Here is a 23,767-nt window from a genome sequence, read left to right on the forward strand (position 1 = left end):
TTCATCCTTCAAGATGTATCTTATGGTTGGAAACTTATGTCCACACAAAACCCTGCACACGTGTGTTTATAGCAGCTTTATTCATAACTGCCAAAACTTGGAAGCCACCAAAGTATCCTTCGGTGGACGTATAAACAAACTCTGGACCAGACGATGGAAAATGAAAAGACATGGAGGAACCTCAAATGCATATTACAAAGTGAAAAAAACGCCCATCTGAAAAGGCTGCATACTGTATGATTCCAAGTACATGACATTCTGGAAAAGACAAAACTATGGAGATAGTAAAAAGACCCATGTTTGCCAGGGTTTGGGGTAAGGGAGAGGGAGGCCTAGGCTGAACACAGAGGAATTGGAGGGCAGTGAAAACACTCTGTATGATAATATAATGGTGGATAATATCATTATGCATTTGTCCAAGCCCGTGGAATGCACAACACTAAGAAAGAGTGTAAGGTCAACTACGGACTTTGGGTGATTTTGATGGGTCAATATAGGTTCATCAGTTGTAACAAATATACCTCTCTTATGTGGGATGTTGATGATGAGGAAGCTGTGCGTGAGTGGGGGTAGGGACATATGGGAAATCTCTGTACCTCCTTCTCAATTTTGCTGTGAACCTAAAGGTGCTCTAAAAAAGTAAAGTCTTAAAAAAATTTGAACTTATGCACCTCCTCCCAGAAGTGCAGATTAGATGTCCCCTTTGTGAGCTTCCTTAGTTAGCATCTTCTATTATAACATGTAGTCTTTACACAATCATTGATTTACCTGTGTGTCTTTCCCACTGAACAATAAGCATCTTGAAGATAGATTTATAACCAAGCAGGACCCTATGGGGCCTTCCCAGGACAGACCCTCCACCATATCCTCTGCTGTAGCTCTTCTCTGGAGTACCCAGATATAGTATTGATACCGACCAGGGTTCTTGGCCTTCCCCAATCAGTAGAAATTGACGAGAGGCCAGACAAGAAATTCAGGCAAGGCTTTACTGGGGCCCCTGCTGCAGCAGGAGGGAGCGAGAACAAGCTGTTTCCTTATATGGGGTCGGAGGGGTGGCTTAGGTGTTTTGCCCACCCCTTAGGTGGTGTTGCGTGCAGGGGGCAGGCTCAGTACCCTGCTTTTCTCCCAGCACTCTGCTTTTGGATCCCGGCTCTTCAGAACTGGCTTTTGAGTTTTTTGGTCTTTTGTATCTTTTTGTCCATAATTTGCCCCAACTCATGTACGCAGTTATTTTTAGTCCCATATAGTTTCTTTGTATTTTGTTGCTTGAGGAGAGGTTTGTCCAGGTGCAAGCACTGCAGCAAAGGTTCCCTGGTCCCAGCTGGTCTCAGTAGCTCACGCATATTTCATGAGTTTTTCAGAGGCTAAAAACCACCACCACATGGAAGAAATTAACTATTTGATGATAATGAGCAAGTAGCCCCCAGACCTTCTGGCACCTAAGGATTGATAATGTTAACTGCCCTGTTACCTCACCATCAACCAACCAGAGAATTATGCATGAGCTGATCCCACACGCTGGGACGCTCCCATCACCCGGCCTTTAAAAAGGCTTTGCTGAAACGCTTCGGGGAGTTCCGGAGTTTTTGGGGCACTAGCCGCCCGTTCTCCTAGCATGGCCTTGCAATAAACCTTTCTCTGCTCCAAACTCCAAACTCTTGACATTTTAGTTTGTTTGGCTTCACTGTGCGTAGGGCACGTGAACTTGTGTTCAATAACAGATTCGTGTCTGATCAGTCTTTAATTTCCCATGCAGAGGCTTAATGCATACTTTTTGAATAAAATACTTTAAAAAATCTGCCTCCACATAAATGGTACTTCTAAGTATTAGAAGAGGATTTAGAATCTCTTCGGCAACAAGGGGACAATGGATATAATTTCTGATTTAAACTCCTAGTTCATATAAATAGAAATTTTTTCTTTGTTTTTGTTTTTGTTTTTGCGGTACGCGGGCCTCTCACTGTTGTGGCCTCTCCCGTTGTGGAGCACAGGCTCCGGACACGCAGGCTCAGCGGCCATGGCTCACGGGCCCAGCCGCTCCGCGGCATGTGGGATCTTCCCAGACCGGGGCACAAACCCATGTCCCCTGCATCGGCAGGTGGACTCTCAACCACTGCGCCACCGGGGAAGCCCGAAAATTTTCCTTTAATCATTATTTTCATCAGTGTCCTCTGTTCACTGTCATAACTGAAAAATATATTACTTCAACCATAACCAGGTTCATTGTATCAAAACCTTGCATCTGGCTCTCTTCCTGTTTCCCATCATGGTTCAGGATCAAGGTGAAAAGGAGAAGCCCATGCGGGGACTTCGCATCTGCAAGCTCTGCCTCAACATCAGTGTCGGGGGGAGAGTGGAGATAGACTGACGAGGCAGCCAAGGTGCTGGAGCAGCTCACAGGCCAGACCCCTGTGTTCTCCAAAGCTAGATACACTGTCAGATCCTTTGGCGTCAGGAGAAATGAAAAAAGATTGCCGTCCACTGCAAAGTTTGTGAGGCCAAACGCGGAAGAAATCCTGGAGGAAGGTCTAAAGGTGCGACAGTGTGAATTAAGAAAAAGTAACTTCTCAGGTATGGAAACTTTGGTTTTGGGATCCGAGAACACATCGATCTGGGGATCAAATATGACCCAAGCATTGGCATCTACGGCCTAAACTTCTACATGGTGCTGGGTAGGTCAGGTTTCAGCATCACAGACAAGAAGCTCAGAACAGGCTACACCGGGGCCAAACACCTAATCAGCAAAGGGGAGGCCATGTGCTGGTTTCAGCAGAAGTATGATGGGATCATCCTTCCTGGCAAATAAATTCCCGTTTCAATCCAAAAGTCCAATAAAAAGTTTTCAGTGAAATGTAAAAAACAAACAGACAAACAAAAAAACACCAAAAAAAATAAAATAAAAACCAACCTAAAAAACCAAAACCTTGAATCTGAAGTTCCTAAGTGGGGAGAGGTCTACTTAGCTCCTAGCATGGACCACCTATGAAAGGAGATTCAAAGATTGTGACCTCTCTATACCCTGGACCTTCGTGTATATCATCTACAGATAAAATGTACTGAGCACCTCGGTCTCTGGTTGCATCAGGAAAATTACTCCAATGGGAATTCACACTGGAGTTTACTTTGGTCACTCTTCAAAACAAATATTCACAACATTATTGTAATTCAAGAGCAGGTCATCCTCTGGACACAACTAGTAGAGTTAGTTTCACACAATGGACCATTGTTCACAGGCATCTCTGGCAACATATGCCTCCAGTAGCTACTGGCTAAAACCACAGCTGTTGGTTCTCAGGCCTAGAATAATAATCTACAGCTGCATGGTGCCTTAGTTTTGAAAGCTCTTTCTCACCCGCCAAGGTAGAGATACGGTGAAAGGTTAGAACACTTGGCAAGCTGTGTCAGTGGCTTAGTAACGTTGCACTTGTTCACCTGTATAGGAGGCTGGGGGGAGCAAGCAGCAATTTAGAAACACACTTGTAAAACCCACGCCATCAACAAATATATTTTTGTTAAATATTTACTATATACCTATTACATACCAGGTACTATGCTAAATATCAGGGATAAAATTTTAATAATAGACACCATTGTTTTCATCATTATTACCCATACCTATTAAAAATAAATCATGCAGAATCCCAATGCCTTCCTGGAGTCTTAACTTGCACATTTAATTCAAGAATTGCCAACCTTTTTAAGGACCCGCCATGCCTTGGACGATTGAAATAGGATTCTCTTAACTATGCCCCCGATAGAAGGCACTGTAAACTTTTTTTTTTTTTTTTTTTTTTTTTTTGGCTGTGTTGAGACTTTGTTGCTGCACGCAGGCTTTCTCTAGTTGCGGCAAGCGGGGGCTACTCTTTGTTGCGGTGCGCTGGCTGCTCGTTGCGGTGGCTTCTCTTGTTGTGGAGCACAGGTTCTAGGCGCGCAGGCTTCAGTAGTTGTGGCTTGTGGGCTCTAGAGCACAGGCTCAGTAGTTGTGGCTCACGGGCTTAGTTGCTCCGAGGCATGTGGGATCTTCCCGGACCAGGGCTCGAACCCGTGTCCCCTGCATTGGCAGGTGGATTCTTAACCACTGCGCCACCAGGGAAGCCCAGGCACTGTAAACTCTTGAACGTGAAGAAACTGTTATCAGTGGTTGCCTCTGGGGAGGAGAACTAGATTGGGACACAGGGGTGAGAGGCAGGGTTTTCATTGTACAGGCATATCTGGGAGATAGCAGGGTTCAGTTCCAGATAAAGCAAATATTGCAATAAAGTCACACAAAGTTTTTGGTTTTCCAGTGCATATAAAAGTTATGCTTACACTGTTCTGTAGTCTATTAAGTGTGCAATAGCATTATGTCTAAAAAACAAAGTACATACCTTAATGTTAAAATATTGCTAAAAAATGCTAGCTATCATCCTAACCTTTAGCAAGTCATAGTAATAACATCAAAGATCATTGATCACAAATCACCATCATAATAAATATAATAATAATGAAAAAACGAGCAAATGCTGTTGGAGACATGGCACCGAGGTAGGAGATAGATGGGCTCTAGGCTAGACATTTACATCTGGCATCCTGTTCACACTTCCTGGGGTGAGAAGGAGATGGGCTCCAGGCTGGACATTCATTACCAACCCCCTGTTTACATTTCCTGAAGCAAGAGAGAAATGGGCTCCAGGGCTACATATTTATGAACCGGACTCCTGTCTATATTTCGAGATCTGCACCTCGATGTAAAAACCAGCAACAGAAATAGAGTAAATAACCAGACATTGGACATTTTTATGGCAGCGACAGAGTGGGACTAAACCCTGTTAAAAGATCAAGAGGTCATACATCTCCCATCCTTGGGGCAAGGGAAACATTGCACATGCACAGAAAGGCTCCTTGGGGGTCAAAAAGGAGGGGGCGCCACCCCATAATATGTGATGCTAAGGCCGTCCCACAGGCCTCTGGGCTGTAATCTAGCTTGGAAAAAGTTGCGCATGCGTGTTGGGGAGGGTCTTAGGGCAGGGCAGGCGGAAAAAGAAACCAGATAATTGGCCAAAGGTAAACAAAGACCTGGAAGAACTGCCCTGTATAAATGACCTAACAGCCTCTTTCTCGTGCTCCTCCGCACTAGGGAGGGCGCCTCCATCCTTTCTCTCCGGGTGTGCATCTCTGCCTTGCTTCTACCTCAACTAAACAAATGTTTCTGTCTGCTCTCCCACTTGTTGTGCTGTGTCCCCAATAATAAACTTTGTACCTGTTTTTACAGTTTTTGTCTCCATGAGAAATGCATTTTTCACTGGGGCAAGAGCCAGGGGTGTGGTGGCTGGGATTCCTGGTTTTCATCCGGGCTGCCCAGGTTCAATTCCTGGGCAGGGAATTAAGATCTCGCATCATGCCACCACCCACTGCTGCCTCTCCGAAATCAGTACCAATAGACTTGCTCCAGGCAGGATTGCCACAAACCTTAAATTTGTTGGAAAACACACACAAAAAAGCAGTCTCTGCTAAGTGCAAACGGAGGTATGCCTGTACAGTGTACATTTGTGTACTGTTTGACTTTCATCGTGGGTATTTGCCTGTTCTCTGGTCTCCAGGAAGTGAGAAGGCGCAGCTGCAGACCCTCAGGCACCCACGAGGGTGGCGCCCCCGCCCTAGCAGCGCGCACAGCGGCTATGCGGGCCGGGGGTGGGTGAGTGGGGAGCCTGGGGACCCGGGGAGGGGCTCCCGGCTCTCCCCGGTGCCCAGGGGGCCTGCTCCAGGTTGCTGGGAAGCAGCTCCGCGTTGCAGGGCGGGAACGTGCCCTTCCACCTCTGGCAAACTTTCGGCCGCCGCAACGGAAGCAGGAACTCGTGAATCGCAAACCCAGGGCTGGGCGGGAGCTGCGGAGCCTGCTGGGCGTCCTCACCGAGCCCCTCGCGGATCCGCCGCTGCTTCCCCGAGCGCGCTGGGCTGCCCTGCACCGGGAGGGCAGCAGGGCCCGGTCCTCCGGTCTCCAGGTAAAGGCTCTCCATCCTCCCCTCCAGCCCCCGCGGGCAGTATCGCCACCTGCGGGGGCAGCGACGCCCGCCGCCCTTTCCCGGGGCGAGCGTCCTCCGCCACTCCGGGAGCTCGGAGAACTGGCTGAGCCGGATGCTGGTGGCCCCCGTATCCCGGAGAGGGTCTTTAGGCAAGCCAGCAGCAGGGTTAGAAGAATGGTTTAGTGAGCCACGTACCTTTCCTCAAAGGGCAGATTTCCCATTTTTTTTTTGGTATGATTTGTATCCTGTATTTATCGAACCCGCTAATTGTCTAATACTCTGTAGAGTGTGTGTTTATACACAGTTATAAACACCTCGATAAATTAAGTTAGATTATGCTGTGAGAAAAATGATTTCCAATATTTGATTGATTGCCGGTACAATCCGGTAACTAGTCAGCAGGCATGAAAGCACAGGTGCATCGTCTCCTACCCACCTGTATCCTTTTCCCACTCTATTTCAACAGGATTCAACTTCACTTTGAACCTTTTTTTTTTAATTGTAAGCTTGTTTTGATCTCTTTATTGTGGTAGAATAGACATACTGTAACAAAATGTATTATTTTGATCATTTTAAGTGTACAATTTAGTGTCATTAAGTGCGTTCACATTATTGGGCAACCATCACTACTGTCCATTTTCAGGACATTTTTGGCATCCCAGATAGGAAAATTCTGTACCCATTAAACAGTAACTCCCCATTCCCTCCTCCACCAACCTCTAGTAACTTCAATTCTACTTTTTATCTCTGTGAATTTGCCTATTCTAGATACTTGATATAAGTGCAATCATACGATATTTGTTCTCTTGTATCCAGTTTATTTCACTTAGCATAATGATTTCAAGATTGTAGCATGTATGAGAATTTCATTCCTTTTTGTAGCTGAATAATATTCCATTTTATGTATTTGCCACGTTTTAAAAATCTATTCATCTTTGGACATTTAAGGCCTAAATAATAATGTATTAGAAGAACTAATTTACCTAATAATTGTTTGGTATCATTAATGAGATAAGCTCTTTAGTATTGCTTGTGATCCAGGAGCAATAAAGATGCTGGTACTGAAAGCACAGCTCCTCCCCTACATCCCCTGGCACAGTTCAGGTTTCTTTGCAGCAGGTTGAGGAGAGATTCTAAGAATCCATTCAAAGTGAAGTGTTGGCCTGGTTTTTCTTTTTTTGTTCCTGATTTGTTTTCTCCAGTGACTTGTAAAGTGTGGCAGCATAAAAAGTAACTTGTGCCAGGATTCTTAACCTGGGGAGTCCATGGACAGTATTCAGAAAGTCTGTGAACTTGGGTGGAAAAGTTTATTTTACTAACCTCTAAATGTAGTGTAGTATTTCCTTTAAGAGGCATGTAGGCAAAAGCCGCAGTAGTATTAGTGGTAGGGTAGCTCTGATTTGCCACCGGTAGAAATCATAGATATTTCCATGTCATGTTACTTACTGTATATATATCAAAATCATTACATTCAACACTACTTCAAAATTATGGCAATGATTAGACCTACCATCTGTTATTTATCACACGGTTGTTCTTATTTTAACTGAAAATGGAGGTAATGGGATCTAGCTTATAGGATTCTTGTAAGGATTAAATGACATAATATATGTAAAGTGCTTAGCATAGAGAACCATAAATGTTATTTTCATTTTACTGTTTTAGAAAGTTGGACCTAACAGTTAGCAAGGAAGGTATAGACTTGTGCTGTATTACCATATACTGTTTTTCTAAAAAACTGTTTTGATTTTTTTTTTTTTACTGACCAAAGTCTACCTATTTATATTAGGATGCACTCTTATGTCTACAGCTCTATAGGTTTTGACGAATGTAATGGCATGTACATCATTACAGCATCATATAGAATAGCTTCACTGTCCTAAAAATCCCCTGTGCTCCACCCATTCAGCCCTTCCCTTTCCTCCAGACAACCACTGACGTTTTACTGTCGATGTGGTTTTGCCTTTTCCAGAATGTCCTAGAGTTGGAATCATACCTTTCACACCGGCTTCTTTCACTTAGCGATATGCAGTTAAGGTTACTCTTTCTGTGGCTTGATAGCTCATTTCTTTTTACTGCTGAAAAACATTCTATTGTGTGGATATATCAGTTTGTTTATCCCTTCACCTATTGAGGGACATCTTAGTTGCTTCCAGTTTTTTGGCAGTTATGAATAAAGTGCTATAAATATTTGTATGCAGGTTTTTGTCAGGATTTAGTATTGTCAGTTTTTTGGATTTTAGCCATTCTGATAGGTGTGTAGTGGCATCTCATTGTTGTTTTAATTTGCAATTTCCTAATGACAATGATATTGAGCACCTTTTCATATGCTTCTTTGGTGAGGTGTCTGTTCAGGTCTTTTGCTCACTTTAAATTGGATTGTTTGTTTTCTTTTTGGTAAGTTTTAAGAGTTCTTTGTATATTTTAGCTACCAGTTATTTACCAAATATGTGTTTTGCAAATGCCTTCTCCCAGTCTGTGGCTTGGTTTTTCATTCTCTTAACAGTGTCTTGCACAGAGCAGAAGTTTTTAATTTTAATGGAATCCAACCTATCAATTTTTTCTTTCATGGATTGTGCTTTTGGTGTTGTTATCTAGAAACTCACCTAAGGTCACAGAGACTTTATTCTATGTTACATAGGAGTTTTCTAGTTGTGCATTTTACATTTAGGTCTATGATCCATTATGACTTAATTTTTGTGAAAGATGTAAGGTCAGTGTCTAGATTTTTTTTGCATGTGGTCGTCCAGTTGTCCAGCACCATTTTTGAGAAGAATATCCTTTCTCCATTGAATTGCCATTGCTCCTTTGTCAAAGATAAGTTGGCTGTATTTGTGTGGGTCTATTTCTGGGCTCCTTATTCTGTTCCATTGATCTATTTGTCTGTTTTGTCTGTTTTGTCAGTACTGTTGTCTTGATTAGCAGTGATTTCTGGTAAGTATTGAAGTCAGGTAGTGTCAGTCCTCCACCTTTGTTCTTCTTCAGTATTGTGTTGACTATTCGGGGCCTTTTTGCATTTCCATGTAAACTTTAAATTGGTTTGTTGAGGGCTTCCCTGGTGGTGCAGTGGTTGCGAGTCCGCCTGCCGATGCAGGGGACGCAGGTTCGTGCCCCGGTCCGGGAGGATCCCACGTGCCGCGGGGCGGCTGCGCCCGTGAGCCATGGCCGTTGAGCCTGTGCATCCAGAGCCTGTGCTCCGCAACGGGAGAGGCCACAGCAGTGAGAGGCCCGCGTACCGCAAAAAAAAAAAAAAAAATTGGTTTGTTGAGGTCTATAAAATAACTTGCTGAGATTTTGATCGGAATTGCATTGAATCTGTAGATCAAGTTGGGAAGAACTGACATCTTAGCAATACTGAGTAGTCCTATTGAGGAACACGGAATATCTCTCCATTTATTTAGATCTTCTTTGATCTCTTTCATCAGAGTCTTATAGGCACATTTAAAAAACTTTTCAGTAATTAGATTTCAATATAACTATCTTCCTTTGTAATCCTATATATTTCATTGTATACATTTAACAGCATGTCTTTTATATATTTTAAAACATGTCAGAAGAGAGCCTAAGCATCACCAGAGTACCAAAGGGTTCATAACCAAAAAAAAAAAAAATTAAAGAAGCGGTAATTCTGATCTAGGCTATCATTTAGTGAACAATTTGTATTCTGGAAATGAGGATATTTTCTGGTATAGCCTTGCCAGTTTCACATTTTTTTTTCTGGAAGAACCAGCTCCCCAATGGAGTTGGCATTATATGTATTATGACTTTTGTGTTTTTAGGGATGTCAGAAAGAACACTTGCCCCTACAGTTTCCTTCAACTGAGCCAGAATATTCCCCCTGTTGATGGGCTAATTCCTAGAGGGACAATGTATGTAATTTTCTTAGCGCATTGCCTACCACTCAGTAGGTCATTTAAAAATGCTAATTGTTATTACTGAGAAAGAAAATACGTCCAAAGCGATGATCACTGCTTCATCAATGACCAATGACCACAGATTTTGTGTCCTTTCCCCTCCTGCTTAGGAGAGGCAAGAAGAGGAAAGATTCTAAAACTGAAAAGCAGACGACCTCTTCTTTCATAGATACTTGTCAGATTTTAAGCGTTGATGGGAGAGTGTATGCGTGTGTGCTTCCTAGCTTTCTGCCAAGTTTTTAATGAAAGGTTGTCTCAAATCTATTCAAAGTGAAACGGATAAAAAATACTTGTTTATTCCTGTCCTTCTATGAATTGTGAGTTGTTTATATTGACTTGAAGGAAATGAAATGTATCTTCTCTAGGTTTGTTCAAAGAAACAAAACTCATTGATGATTGTCTATTTTTGTGCTAGAGAGAAATTCCGTCATCTGTCCAATCTTCTTGAAGCAAACTCAGGGCAGAGGGAGAGTTATCCGACCTTTGGAGACCAAGACTAACCTGAAATTTAAAATGTTCTTCCGGGAGGGATGGAGCTTGACTCACACTCGTGTAATAATTTGTTTCCTGATGCTAAGGCTGTCCACCAGTCAGAACTGTCCCATCAAGAGTCTAGAAGATATGGTCATTGACATCCAGTCATCCCTTTCCAAGGGAATCAGAGGCAATGAGCCCATACACACATTAACTCAAGAAGACTGCATTAATTCTTGCTGCTCAACAAAAAACATATCAGGTAAGTAGTAATGCCCTGGCAACTCTTATTCCATGTGTTTTGTGATGTAAGTAGCTGGTTGATGAGACTGAATGGTTTGTACTGGTGATTCTCAATGGGGTAGAAAAGTGGGTGGCAACGTCACTAGGGAATGTTCCATGGTGTGCTCTCCCCTCCCCTAAGCTGAGCCAAAGTTACTGATGTATATATCACTCAGATATGTGGGTAGAAAAAGGGTTGAAAACCACTGGTGGTGTGTTCTAACAGGCATCTGGGATATTGAAAACAGAAGTCCTATTTAAATGCTTGGCTTCCATCATCATGGAATATTGGAATACAGTGTGATATTAGAAAGAACGTTTAAACAGAAAGGAAGTTGAGACAAAAAATAAAATTCTAAAGTCATCTCATAAGAGAATCAGCATTTGAGTTTTAAGTAGAAGCACAAAATTTCTGTTTTATCTCCCTTCCCTGGAGCTGGTGGCACAGGTGAGTCAGGAAGCCACTGGCCACTAATTGCAGCTTCTAGGAATCTAAGAGGCATGGGAAGGGGTTTAGAATGACCCATTCTATGACACAGAAGGAAACTGAGCCCCGCAGGTTTGAACCATGCCCTTGCATATTTCAGGCTCCAAACCTATGACCTGAAAACAGAAGTATATATCTAATAAACAAACAAAAAAACCCACATAAGTTTATTGAGCACCTAATGCCTTGGTACGTGCTGGAGATAAAACAGTGAATAAGATGGAAAAGACCTTGTCATCAAGGACCCTAGAGGAACTAGTGAACACTGGACTCGTGATCCTTACTTGATTTATCAGCTGACTAAATCACATGTTTTCTCTTAGATCTTTATTTCCATTTCATTCTATAACGATTGTGGCGTAATAAGATAAATACACATTCCCTGGCACAGAGGTCCTAAAACCCTGGGAATTTTCTGAGCATAGGAGCTTCTTCTGTTATTCATAATGAGCCCCATTCAATCATACCTGAGCTTATGCTCACGAGGTGACTCTTGGTGGGACCCTCAATCGCGCCAGGATGGCTGCTAGTTGCCAGAAAGACCAAGCTTTGCTTAGAAGCTTGGAACTTTCAGTCTCCTCCACCCACCTCCAGGTAGGGAGAAAGGGGGTGGAGATTGAATTCAGTCGCCAGTGGCCAATGACTTAATCAATTATGTCTACGTAATAAAACTGCCGTGAAAGCCCCTAAACAATGGGTTCAGGGAGCTTCCAAGTTGGTAAACACATCCACGTGCCAGGAGGCACCCCAACTCCACAGGGACGGAGGCTCTTGCACTTGGGACCCTTCCAGACCTCGCCCTATGTACCTCTTCATCGGGCTGTTCATTTGTATCCTTTGTAATAAACTATAACGGTAAGTATTGCATTTTCCTGAGTTCTGCGAGTCGTTCTAGCAAGTTATGGAACCTGGGGTGGGGGGGTTATAGCCAAGTTTGCCGTATGTGTGAGTGACCTGGGGACCTGATACTGTGGCTGGCCTCTGGGTGGGGACAGTCTGTTGGGACTGAGCCCTAGACCGGTGGGGTCTGACACTCACTCCAGGCGGTTAGTATTAGAATCGAATTGAATTGTAAGACACCCTGTTGGTGTTAGAGAATCAGAGAACTAGAAAATTTGGGTAGAAATGACACCAGGTATTTGCTGTCATGAGGAAACAAATACTTCAATGATCTTCTCAAATTGAGCTGTGTGCTTTTGGACACTCTTCATAGAGAAGTAATTTATGGAAGTCATAGAGATCTCATTTAAATTTCTAGTTTTTCTTTAAATGTTGATATCAACATATATGTGGAATAGAAACATCACCTGCAAATAGGACTGAGTGCCATGTGGGCATATCCTGGCAACATAGGAAACCTTGCATTTCTCTTCAGTTCCGTGATAGGTGTTTAGTAAGAAATGAGGGTTTGCGGCTTTATTCTACAAGCAAAAGTACTGTTACTGCTTTACTGTAAGCAGAGATACTTGTGGGTCTCAGTTAATGGATCTCAGGCTTTTCCCTCTTTTACTGAGTGTTGGTTTTTGACTGTTTAGGGTTCCAAAAAAGCACTTTGATAATTTGCCTACAGCCACAGACTCTAGAAAAATACCCACAAATACAAAGGACACAAAATTTTGTGTACAACTTGGACCCTATGGACCCTCCCCTTTACCTAAGTGCCCCCCAAAATGGTTTGTAGAATTATCACATCGTGGGTGATAGGAAAAGCCAAAGTAACCAGAGTACCTTTCTTGTTACCTGGCTAATGGAGACATGATAGGATAAAACCCCTGCAGAAACGAACTCAGTCTTATTTCCCACTGGGAGAGTCAAGGGTGATCCCTGACCGCTGCCTGATTGGGAGACAAACAAAAATGATAAGAGCAGAAATTTGAAGAACCCAAAGAAGAATGGTACTGATAAAAGTAAAAAATAGACTTTGCATTCCGTATGCTGTGCAGCTCCATTGTGGAAGGAGGCATGGTATGTATAAGGCTGAATTTACTGACCCTCCCTGCCCACCACCCTCCCCTCGCCCCACACCAAGAAAACCAGACTGATGGCTTCGTAGGCATCTAAGATGCCTTCAGGATGCGAGACGTACCTCCAGTCATTAGGGTTAGATCCATTTCCTAAGGTCGGACTCAGTAGTGAGTTGTAGACTCAGTATTTCTATGTATGTTTTGATAAATATTTTAGCAAACGGAAGGCTTCTCTCTAAAGAATGACATGTACTATTAAAAACGTTTCGCCAAAATTACCTTCATTCTGATTTTTAAACCCAGGGTCTTTAAAAATTGCTTGCAGTGCCTAAACTAAGGAAAAGGAAATGACTCAGCGGCCAGCAGGCAATGAACAAAGGTTTTTGTGTTGGCCACTAGAATAAATGTGTTCCTGCTTGCCGTATTCTCTGGAAGATCCTATTTCAGAATAATGCTTATGAAACCTTTCATTGCAGGGGACAAAGCATGTAACTTGATGATCTTCGACACTCGAAAAACAGCTAAACTACCCAACTGCTACCTGTTCTTCTGTCCCAGTGAGGAAGCCTGTCCCCTGAAACCAGCAAAGGGACTTATGAGTTACAGGATAATCAGAGGTAATAAAAACGTTGTTCTTTGTCTTCTGTGATTGGAATGATTTAAGGATATGATTCATGTAGAAAGGTTTTCTGCAAGAGTTTAAGAACTGCCAAAAGGGATCACAAATATACAGGCACATCAGAAAAAATCTCATGATTTAAAATTCAGTTGATTCAACCAAACATCTTTCTTTTTTCCAGTTAAAGTATTTAATACCTATGAATGATAGTATTTTGTTTTGTTTTTGTTTTTACCTTCTTAAGGTAAAAGGCACACAGATCTTTCATGTAAACATTTTGAAACATGTCTTTAGAACCGTGTTAGCAACACTGGAATAAGTCTCCAGGTCTCCAGGGGTGACTATTTTGAAAGGGTTAAGACGATGTAAATACAGTATATAAAATTCCGGTACATTAGGTTCCAATTATTTTGTAATCACATTCTTTGAAATCAAACTCACTGGATTTTATTATCCAGACCTGGAAGGAAGCTCATTTAAGAAGTTTTTGAGGGGCTTCCCTGGTGGTGCAGTGGTTGGGAGTCCGCCTGCCGATTCAGGGGACAGGGGCTCGTGCCCCGGTCCGGGAAGATCCCACATGCTGCGGAGCGGCTGGGCCCGTGAGCCATGGCCGCTGAGCCTGCGTGTCTGGAGCCTGTGCTCCGCAACGGGAGAGGCCACAATGGTGAGAGGCCCGCGTACCGCAAAAAAAAAAGACGTTTTTGAGAAAAAGCTACATGCCAAATTCTGTGCAAGGCATTGGAAACAGAGTCTCCACATTTGGAAATGACATATTTGCTCAGAATACAGAAAATAAACAAGTAAAAATAATATAATTATTTGGATATGCCTTGGTGAGATTTTGGCTTGTTAATTTTTCAGGATGAAATGCTTTCAAGTATGAAGTTTACTTTTATTTTAGTTTTATAAAGTTTTTGTCCTTACACCCTTAGGTATTAATAATATTCCCTGCATTTATTCAATAAGAAACAAATTTTATTTAGCATCTTCTATGTGCCAAGCACTTTTTACGCCTTAAGGATAGACAGATACGACACTAAACATGAAAAACAAGGTTCTCATTCATGGAACTAATATTTTAGGAGAGAGAGACAATAACCTTAATAAATAAATAATCAAGAAGAACAGTCACCATGGACATAGAGAACAGACATAGAGAACAGACTTGTGGTTGCCCAGGGGTAGGGGGTTGAGGAGGAATGGAATGTGGGAAGCTGGGGTTAGCAGATGTAAGCTTTTATATATAGAATGGATAAACAACAAGGTCCTAGTGTATAGCACAGGGAACTATATTCAGTATCCTATGAAAGGGCTTCCCTGGTGGCACAGTGGTTAAGAATCTGTCTGCCAATGCACGGGACACAGATTCGAGCCCTGGTCCGGGAAGATCCCACCTGCCGCGGAGCAACTAAGCCCGTGTGCCACAACTACTGAGCCTGCGCTCTAGATCCCGTGAGCCACAACTACTGAGCCTCCGTGCCGCAGCTACTGAAGCCTGTGCGCCTAGAGCCCGTGCTCTGCAGCAAGAAGCCACCGCAATGAGAAACCTGCGCACCACAGTGAAGAGTAGCCCCCCCTCGCCGCAATTAGAGAAAGCCCGCGGGCAGCAACAAAGACCCAACATAGCCAAAAATAAATAAATTAAATAAATTAATTTTTAAAAAAAGGTGGTTGGTTACCCTTAACAAAAAAAAGTATATATGTAAACTGAATCACTTTGCCGTACAGCAGAAATTAACACAGCATTGTAAATCAGCTGTACTTCAATAAAAAAATTTAAATAAAAAAAATGACAGTGATCATAATAAAATGAAACATGGCCTTTATATAAGAATATATTTTCAAAGCAGAGAAAATTAAAACATAAAATTCCCATTTAAAAAATAGTCATAAGAGCTATGCAGATAATTGAGCTAAGACAACGTAATAGATAATCACAGAGGGACTTCCCTGGCGGTCCAGTGGTTAAGACTCCTCGCTTCCATTGCAGGGCATGCAGATTCGATCCCTGTTCGGGGAACTAAGATCCTGCATGCCACACAGCACAGCCAAAAAAAAAAAAAAGATAGTCACTGAGTGGACCGGCTGGATTAGGCGATCAGGGGAAGCGTCTGTGAAGATGTAACCCCTAAACTGAGATCTGAAAACGGAGGAGCCAGATGTGAGAAGATTGTAGAAAGACCTTCCAGGCAGAGGAAACAGCCTATTCTAATATCCTAAGGCAGAATGGTTTGGGGGTGTTTGTTCAAACGCTCCAGTCTCAGCAGCTGACTCATAGTGAACCATGGAAGGAGTGATATGCAAGAAGGAAGGAAGGTGGGGCCATCCTGTCAAGCTCTGTAGGGTAGGGAGTTTTTATTCTCGGTGCATGATGGAAAGCCATTGGAAGGTTTTCAGCAGGCATGTATAACGAGCTGTTTTAAAGGTGATTTCTCAAAGCTCACTGTGACCGCTCTATTGGGAATGGACAATGGCGCAGCAGCAAGAGGGCATGTGGGAAAACTGGGTAGGAGGCTGGGACGAGATCCGAGTGAAAGGCCGTGGCCTTGGGGACCAGGGAGACAGTGGAAGAGATGGAGGGAAGTAAACACGAGCCATTTCAGCGATAGCATTGACAGGGCTTGCTGGTGGTGTGGATGTGGGGAATGAGGAAGAGTGAAGAGTGAAACGGAGTCCTAGTCCTGGGCTCGAGCGTCTGGATGGGTGGCGGTGCCGTCTACTGAGCCGGGGAAGTGGAATTGCGGTTGGGAGGGAGAGTGCAGTCAGGGTTCTCTGGGGAAGGATGCTGCCCAGGGCATCCGGACACTGACTCTGCTTTGTCCCCTGAGTGCGGCTGTGTCCCCTGAGTGAGGCTGTGTCTGAGTTTCGTTCATGAAGCAGGAAAACCTGATGTGTCAAACATTCCCTTAAACAGGAGCGTAAAGCACAGATTGCTTGTGTAAATTCTTCCTACCTACTGGTAGAAGCTCAAGTCTAAACAGATTGGCAGATAAGGTACAAAGTTTCACTTTTGCCTGATGAAAAATTCTGGGGATGGTTGATGGTGAGGGTTGCACAAACTCAATGCCACGGAACTATACTCTTAAAAACGGGTTAAAGTGGTACATTGTATGTAGTATATTTTACCACAGTTGTTAAAAAGAATAATTTTTTTAGAAAGACTACGGCACAGAACAAATTAGGCCCCTCAGAGCAGCCAGGATCTTACCTTGGGTGGAAAGTATCTTGTCTCCCTGCCCCTTCTGGGCTTCACACTGGCCAGGGCAGTTGCCCCTGACTGTTCGCCTCCTTTACGTCTATATATAATCTTGGCTAAAAACACCGGGACCTATAGTGTTGTGCGGATATGGCTTCTTGCTTGTCCTCTTTTTCTTTTTTTTTTTTGCGGTACGCGGGCCTCTCACTGTTGTGGCCTCTCCCGTTGCGGAGCACAGGCTCCAGACGCTCAGACTCAGCGGCCGTGGCTCACGGGCCCAGCCGCTCTGCAGCATGTGGGATCTTCCCGGACCGGGGCACGAACCCCTGTCCCCTGCATCGGCAGGCGGACTCTCAACCACTGCGCCACCAGGGAAGTCTGTCCTCTTTTTATTTCATCACCTGGAACGTGGCAGAGCCTGTTGGACACCCAGGGATGGTATCCAGCAGCCTGAGTTTCCAGTGAGGTCAGGGCTCAAGACACTAATTGGAATGTTTATTTTTCTCCTTCAAGAGCTCCCATCAGGTGGAAGTTGGACCATCACATCTGCCTCTCTGATCCCTTCTCACTGCCTCTTCTTCATTGTGTCCTTTCTTCCACTGTCAGTGTGTATTCCCTATGTCTATCAGCTATTTCACAATTAAAGCAGAATATTAAAGAAATTATAGGTAATTGAATCTAGTCATTCGACTTCCATAAAAATCTATACCAAAGAAAAAGCTGCTGTTGTGAAGCTGTTTATCACGTAATTAGCTTAAAAAGTGAAAACAGCACTTTTTGAATTAGTTTAAAGGAAATTAGTTTAAAAGTTTCTACAGCTTAAATGTCCAAATGCTAGGGAATGGTTGGGTATAAAGTATAATGGATCCCCCTGAGGGAATACAATGCAGATGTTAAAAAATAAGTTTGAGATGTAGAAATAAAATGTCACCTAAATTTCAGGTGAAAAACACCCGGTTTTTAAATTACATGAAAAAAAATTTAATTTTAAGGTATGCATAAATGTTAATAGTTGCTGGGACATGATAGAAATTATCATTGAATTTGTTTTATAACTTTCATAATACTTCTGTCATGTTACTGATTTTATAATGCATGTATAAAGAGGGAGTATGTGGTAAAGATTCCATTTTCTCCAGTGGAAGTGGGAGAAAAGTGAACTTGGCTTGAGCCTAAACCTTTTAAGGGCAAGTGTGAAGGTAGTGAATGAAGTGGAATTAAAATCGAACAATTCCTGTGTCAGCCACCAGGGGGCACCATCAGCCCAGAGCCGGTGGCTATCTAGGGGCAAAGTGGCACCAACCCCGGACTTGGTGTGCAGCGGGCTGTCTGTATCTACAGATGTTTACAAATTGTGTTTGTAATTCTATTTATGAATCTGCCCGTGTTGATGGATTGAGATTGCCCCATAAAAATAAATATCTGCCTCCTGGTCAGAGTGAAATTCAGTAGATATAAGATTGGTGGTTTGTTTTCAGATGAACTCTATTTCCTGTAACTGACGAATATTTACAGACTGAAAGTTTGAAAGATAACAGTGTGCTCTCTTCATTCTGTAAAACCGTTGCAGCTTGGCATTATTTAATGTTTGTTTGTTTTTGGAGCTTGGTGGTCTGTCATTCCTCCAAGGACTAGAACAGGGGAATTCAGAAATAGAATAAATTGAAAGTCTATTTGCTCAGCTGGTTGCCAAGTTAATAGTCAGTCCCTAACTTTTTTTATCTAGTGAAGTCACTTGACAATGAAAGTCAAAAGAGCAGTTGAGGACACATTTCCCAGCTCCTTCTGTAGCTCATGGCTATGTGACTGAGAGAAAACACCGCACCCCAAAGGCAAACATCAGTGGGTGAGGTGAATGGAGCAGGTGTGGAGAATCCCTGTGTGGTTCTAGGATCTTTGCCAATAGATGAATCTTATCAAGAAATGGGAATAGCCCTAGCTTTGCTTTATTTATGACCTTGTATTCTTGAGAAAGAAAACAGCTGTTTTGGTCATTCTCGTCAATGGCCTTATTTTAAGTTTCGAGTTCACACATATCACAGAGCATTTATTTAGCCTTCTTTTTAAACTTTAAAGTGAAGTATGATGCGTCCTGCTCTTTTTAAAAATATCTGGCACGACCTAAAAATACAGGTGCTGTTTATCTCGTGGTGACACTATGCCCGTGAATGTGATATCACCTGCAGCAGAAACTCTTTTCTTCAGCATTGTTGGAGGAATTTCAGGCATCCAAATTCTATTTTAGAGTGTCCTAGAGCAGGTATCCACACACTTTTTCTGTCGAGGGCCAAATAATAAGTATTTTAGGCTTTTCAGGCAAGTCTGTTAGACTTAGTGGGCCACATGCAATCTGTCGGACCTCCTCACTTCTGTCCTTGTCGTAGAAGCAGCCACAGACAGTATGTAAACAAATGGGCAGGCTTGGATGCCAATTAAACTTTATTTATGGACGCTGAAATGTGAATTTCATATAATTTTCACGTGTTACAAAATATTATCCTTCTTGATTTTTTTCAATCATTTAAGAATGTAGAAACGATTCTTAGCTCGCAAGCCATATGAAGATAAGTGGCCATCCTTTGCTGACCCCTGTCCTAGACGGATTACTAAGTGACAGTTCTAAAGGACCTCTGAGTACTGTGAAGCTTAGAGAGCAGTCAAAGATGTCACAAATCTGAAGTTGCCTCTGGATCTCTTTGTTAGCAGAGCGGAGAGTGAGGTCTAGTTTAGAAACTGGTATTGAGGGGAGTTGAAATAGAAGACGGAAAAGAGAAGAGGGGAGAATCACCGTTGCTTCCTTCCTTGTGTTTCTGCCGTTCTAATTTAAGTGAAATGATTAGCCAAGTAGCAGAGTGATAGAGAGCAATTCAAGGGGTCTTTCTCTGTCCCGGATTGCTGTAACCAGCCTTTTCAGTTCGAGCTGTGATAAACGGCATGTGTGACAAAGAGCAAAACTCTAAACTTTCTCACACAGGAGGAGGATCTGAGGCTGGTTCCTCCTCAGCAGGAGTTGGGACTGTGATTTTCTGCTCTTTATGCTAGCCACGTGGCCATAATGATTTCAAATACTGGTCCATGGTCCTCAGAACCTAAGATGTTGGCTCTAAAATTTTAATCTTCAACCAGCTGAAAGCTGTTTTTTTTTTGTTTTTTTGTTTAATATTTATTTATTGGGACTTCCCTGGTGGTCCAGTGGTTAAGAATCCACCTTCCATGGGCTTCCCTGGTGGCGCAGTGGTTGAGAGTCCGCCTGCCGATGCGGGGGACACAAGTTCATGCCCCGGTCCGGGAGGATCCCACATGCCGCGGAGCAGCTGGGCCCGTGAGCCATGGCCACTGAGCCTGCGCGTCTGGAGCCTGTGCTCCGCAACGGGAGAGGCCACGACAGTGAGAGGCCCGCGTACCGCAAAAAAATAAATAAATAAAAAAAGAATCCACCTTCCAATGCAGGGGATGCGGGTTTGATCCTCGGTCAGGGAACTAAGATCCCACGTGCTGCAGGGCTCTAGAGCCCACGTGCCACAACTACCGAGCCCGCGTGCCACAGCTCCTGAGCCCATGCGCTCTCGAGCCCATGCGCTGCAGCTAGAAAGAAGCCTGTGTGCCACAACGAAAGATTCCACATGCCGCAAGGAAGATCCCGCGTGCCACAATGAAGACCTGATGCAACCAAATAAATAAATAACTATTAAAAATATAAAAATACAGGCTCTTAGTTGCGGCATGCAGGATCTAGTTCCCTGGGCCCCCTGCATTGGGAGCACGCAGTCTTAACTGCTGGACCACCAGGGAAGTCCCTGAAACCCATTTTTTTCATTGAAAAACGTCATCAGCTTTGTGCTGCTGCCTTGGCTTCAGGGACCCTCCAGCTTCCTCCTCCTCCTCCTTGTGGAAGGCAAGTCACTGGGATTTTGTCTCCTCTCCTCATTGTCCTGTGGGCTACCCCCCCCCCCACCGTGATATCTCCCCTAGGGATTGCTTGCTTCCCAGTTGTCACTGCAGTCCCAGCTCACACAGCTTGTGCCTCACACCAGCATTTTCTCTGCCAGTCCTCTTCCTGCCACATCATCCCAGCCCAGCTGCCTTCCCTGGCCTTGGTCCCTGAAGGGTCCCCATCTTCCTAAACCTCTTGCTGCCCATGCTGAGCTCCTCTTAGCATCTCTGCTGGTCCCCTCCCACCTCTTCCTTCATTTGCCCGATGCTCCTCTGCACATTTCTCTTCTCCTCTGGGCCAACACTCTAGAAATAAACCACAGCATCTGGGGGAGAGGCAGGGTCATCAGGATCTGATTTAGCAATTCGTATTTTTCCATTTTGCACCATGAAATGTCAAGAATCAACAGTTTGAGGTCTTATTGAACAAGCTGATAACGTTTGTACTTGTTAACCTCCCTTCGCATGGAAATATGGAAGTCTTTTTTAAATTTTCTTTCCGTCTTCAGATTTTCCATCTTTGGCGGGAACTGATTTGCCAAGCCAGGAGGTAGCCCAGGAAGAGTCTCTGTTCCGCAGCAGGTCTTCACACACCATCACTCCCACGCCCCCTCCTCCCACAGGTGATTCAGAGCCCACGGTCTTATGGAGAGATTCATTTTCTCAGAAGTTTGGATCCTCAGATCACTCGGAGAAACTACTCAAGATTGACCTGGCAAGTCCACAGTGGACTGTTTATAAAGAAAATGACCAGTCTCAGAAGTCACCATCTTCCTCAGAACAAATAGTAGCTCATCTGCTGCCTGAATATGTGACAGTGTTCCCCAGTACAGTGGCAGTTGCCGCTCTGCCCGCTGTCCTGGCCACTCCAAAGCCTGCATCTCTCCCTGCCGCCAACGCTGCAGAGATACCTTCTGTGACTCCTCAGCCTCAGGGGGCCACCTCTGCCCCACCTGTAGCCGCGGTCACTAACACGACCACAACTGAGGTTCCGACTTCCATCTTTAGGGCATCGACACACTCGAAAGGCCCACCAGACATGGTGCCCTTTAGAGACGTTTCCAGCTTGACCTGGAACACAGAGGCTGCCCGGGACCCTGCTACGTTTCCTTTGTCAAATGTGAATTCTCCCACTACAAATACAACAGCTTCCCAGGAAGATGGGAAGGCCAGCTCTGGTGGGCCCTCCCTGAGCGGTGCTCCAGAAAGGCAGCCGGGCCTCGCATTTGAACAGTGGCTCCTGGTCGGGACCGTGCTCTTTGGGGTCCTGTTCCTCGCCATAGGCCTGGGTCTCTTGGGCAGAATGCTCTTAGAATCCCTCCACAGGAAACGTTACTCGAGGCTTGATTATTTGATCAATGGCATCTATGTTGACATCTAAGGAGGACATCTTTTTTTTTTGGCTGTGGGATGTGGGATCTTAGTTCCCCGACCAGGACCAGGGATCAAACCCGTGCCCCCTACAGTGGAAGTGGGGAGCCTTAACCACTGGGATGCCAGGGAGGTACCTAGATGTCTCTTTATTCATGTAGTTACTAATAGCCCCTGTGCAGCGAGGTTCTGCTGATTTGCTCACCTTCGCAGGATTTTTCAAGTATTTTGAAGACAGGCAGAGATGCCTCCTGCCGCTCTCTTTGCTTGTTCTGCGAAAAGAAGCGGGGGAAAGAAACAAACTGGGTGATTCGAAGGATCTGTCTCTAAAATATTAGCTGAAAACAAAGCTCTACCTAAAGCAATAAAGAATAATTGCTACATCAATTGGAAAACGGCTGGCTTTTTACAAGGAAAAAGGGTTAGGACTCCTAGGCTCCAATTCATTAATATTTCTGGTTCCAGATAAAGTCGACTGTTTATGGTATTAATTCTAATGGATTTACTTTCCTTTTTTATATGAATTCCAATAAAACTTATTCCAGATGTATTTCCTTCCAATTAACTATCTGAATAAATCTCTTGGTACTCAGTTAATGTTCTTTGCAAGTGACACGTCCAGCTGGATAACTTTAAATTTATTCCCACCAGCAAAATGATTAAACGATGAAAATATGTGTTCCAAGTTAAAATGACAAACCCCCCTTATCCCATCAATGAGCAAAAGAGGTTCCTTTGGGAGAATTCTAGCAGAATATTAGCCTGCATGGAGATGATGATAAGTTCTGATAAATGGCCACATCTACGTTGGGTCTGCTCTAGTTAACTATTTTTTCAAAAAAAGAAAAAGTAATATAGGCATTTTCCAAACTTAAGTAAATTTAGAATGTAACAGTATTATTTATAAGTCCTTATCTAAACTTGACCAATAGTCAATTTTGGCTTTGTTTGGAATAACATGGGAATAATAGGTAGCACTTAAAATTACAGGCGCACCTCATTTTATTGTGCTTCACCGTATCATGCTTCACAGATACTGCATTTTTCACAGACTGAAGGTTTGTGGCAGCCCTGCCTCAAGCAGGTCTATCGGCGCCACTTTTCTACAGCATTTTCTCACTTCATGTCTCTGTGTCACATTTTGGTAATTCTTGCAGTATTTCAAACTTTTTCATTATTCTCTTTGTTCCGGGGATCTGTAATCAGTGGTCTTTGATGTTACCACTAGGAATTGCTGAAGGCGCAGATGATGGTTAGCCTTTTCTAGCAATATTTTAAAATGAAGGTATATACTTTGTTTAGGCAATGCTATTGCACTTAATACTACAGTACAGTGTAAACATGACTTTTATATGTACTGGGAAACAAAAATATTCGTGAGACTCGCTTTCTTGTATTCACTTTACTGCGGTGGTCTGGAACCAAACCCGCAATATCTCCGAGGTCTGCCTGTATTATTAAGTGATTAGCATACTGTAATTTTTATTGATTAGTTATTACAGTGTCCGAGAAATGTTTTGAGTAA

At 43.6% G+C, this 23,767-nt stretch overlaps 1 protein-coding gene and 1 pseudogene across 3 annotated transcripts; both read left to right on the top strand.

Annotated features, from left to right (window-relative positions):
* Positions 1–2,266: 2,266 nt before the first annotated feature.
* LOC307194201 (large ribosomal subunit protein uL5-like) lies at positions 2,267–2,806 on the top strand (annotated as a pseudogene). The gene has a single exon. The product of its transcript is annotated as a large ribosomal subunit protein uL5-like (transcript).
* Positions 2,807–5,730: 2,924 nt separating this feature from the next.
* Positions 5,731–23,233, top strand: MANSC1 (MANSC domain containing 1). Of its 2 annotated transcripts, none has more exons than XM_079937760.1 (4): positions 5,731–5,981; positions 10,332–10,652; positions 13,600–13,740; positions 21,381–23,233. In XM_079937760.1, the coding sequence occupies exons 2-4, from the start codon at positions 10,430–10,432 to the stop codon at positions 22,250–22,252; spliced, it is 1,236 nt and encodes a 411-aa protein (XP_079793886.1). In that variant the 5' UTR covers positions 5,731–5,981; positions 10,332–10,429; the 3' UTR covers positions 22,253–23,233. The 2 variants fall into 2 exon arrangements, with proteins under 2 accessions (XP_079793886.1, XP_079793887.1); XM_079937761.1 differs by having other exon boundaries at positions 10,495–10,652.
* Positions 23,234–23,767: the final 534 nt, after the last annotated feature.

The sequence above is a fragment of the Stenella coeruleoalba genome (genome assembly GCF_951394435.1).
Source record: "Stenella coeruleoalba genome assembly, chromosome: 11".
In the NCBI taxonomy this organism is placed as follows: Eukaryota; Metazoa; Chordata; class Mammalia; order Artiodactyla; family Delphinidae; genus Stenella; species Stenella coeruleoalba.

Coding starts and splice junctions, on each gene's coding strand:
- MANSC1 (XM_079937760.1), top strand. CDS start 10,430: ATGTTCTTCCGGGAGGGATGGAGCTTGACTCACACTCGTGTAATAATT. Junction 10,653..13,599: donor CTCAACAAAAAACATATCAG/GTAAGTAGTAAT, acceptor CTTTCATTGCAG/GGGACAAAGCATGTAACTTG. Junction 13,741..21,380: donor GAGTTACAGGATAATCAGAG/GTAATAAAAACG, acceptor TTCCGTCTTCAG/ATTTTCCATCTTTGGCGGGA.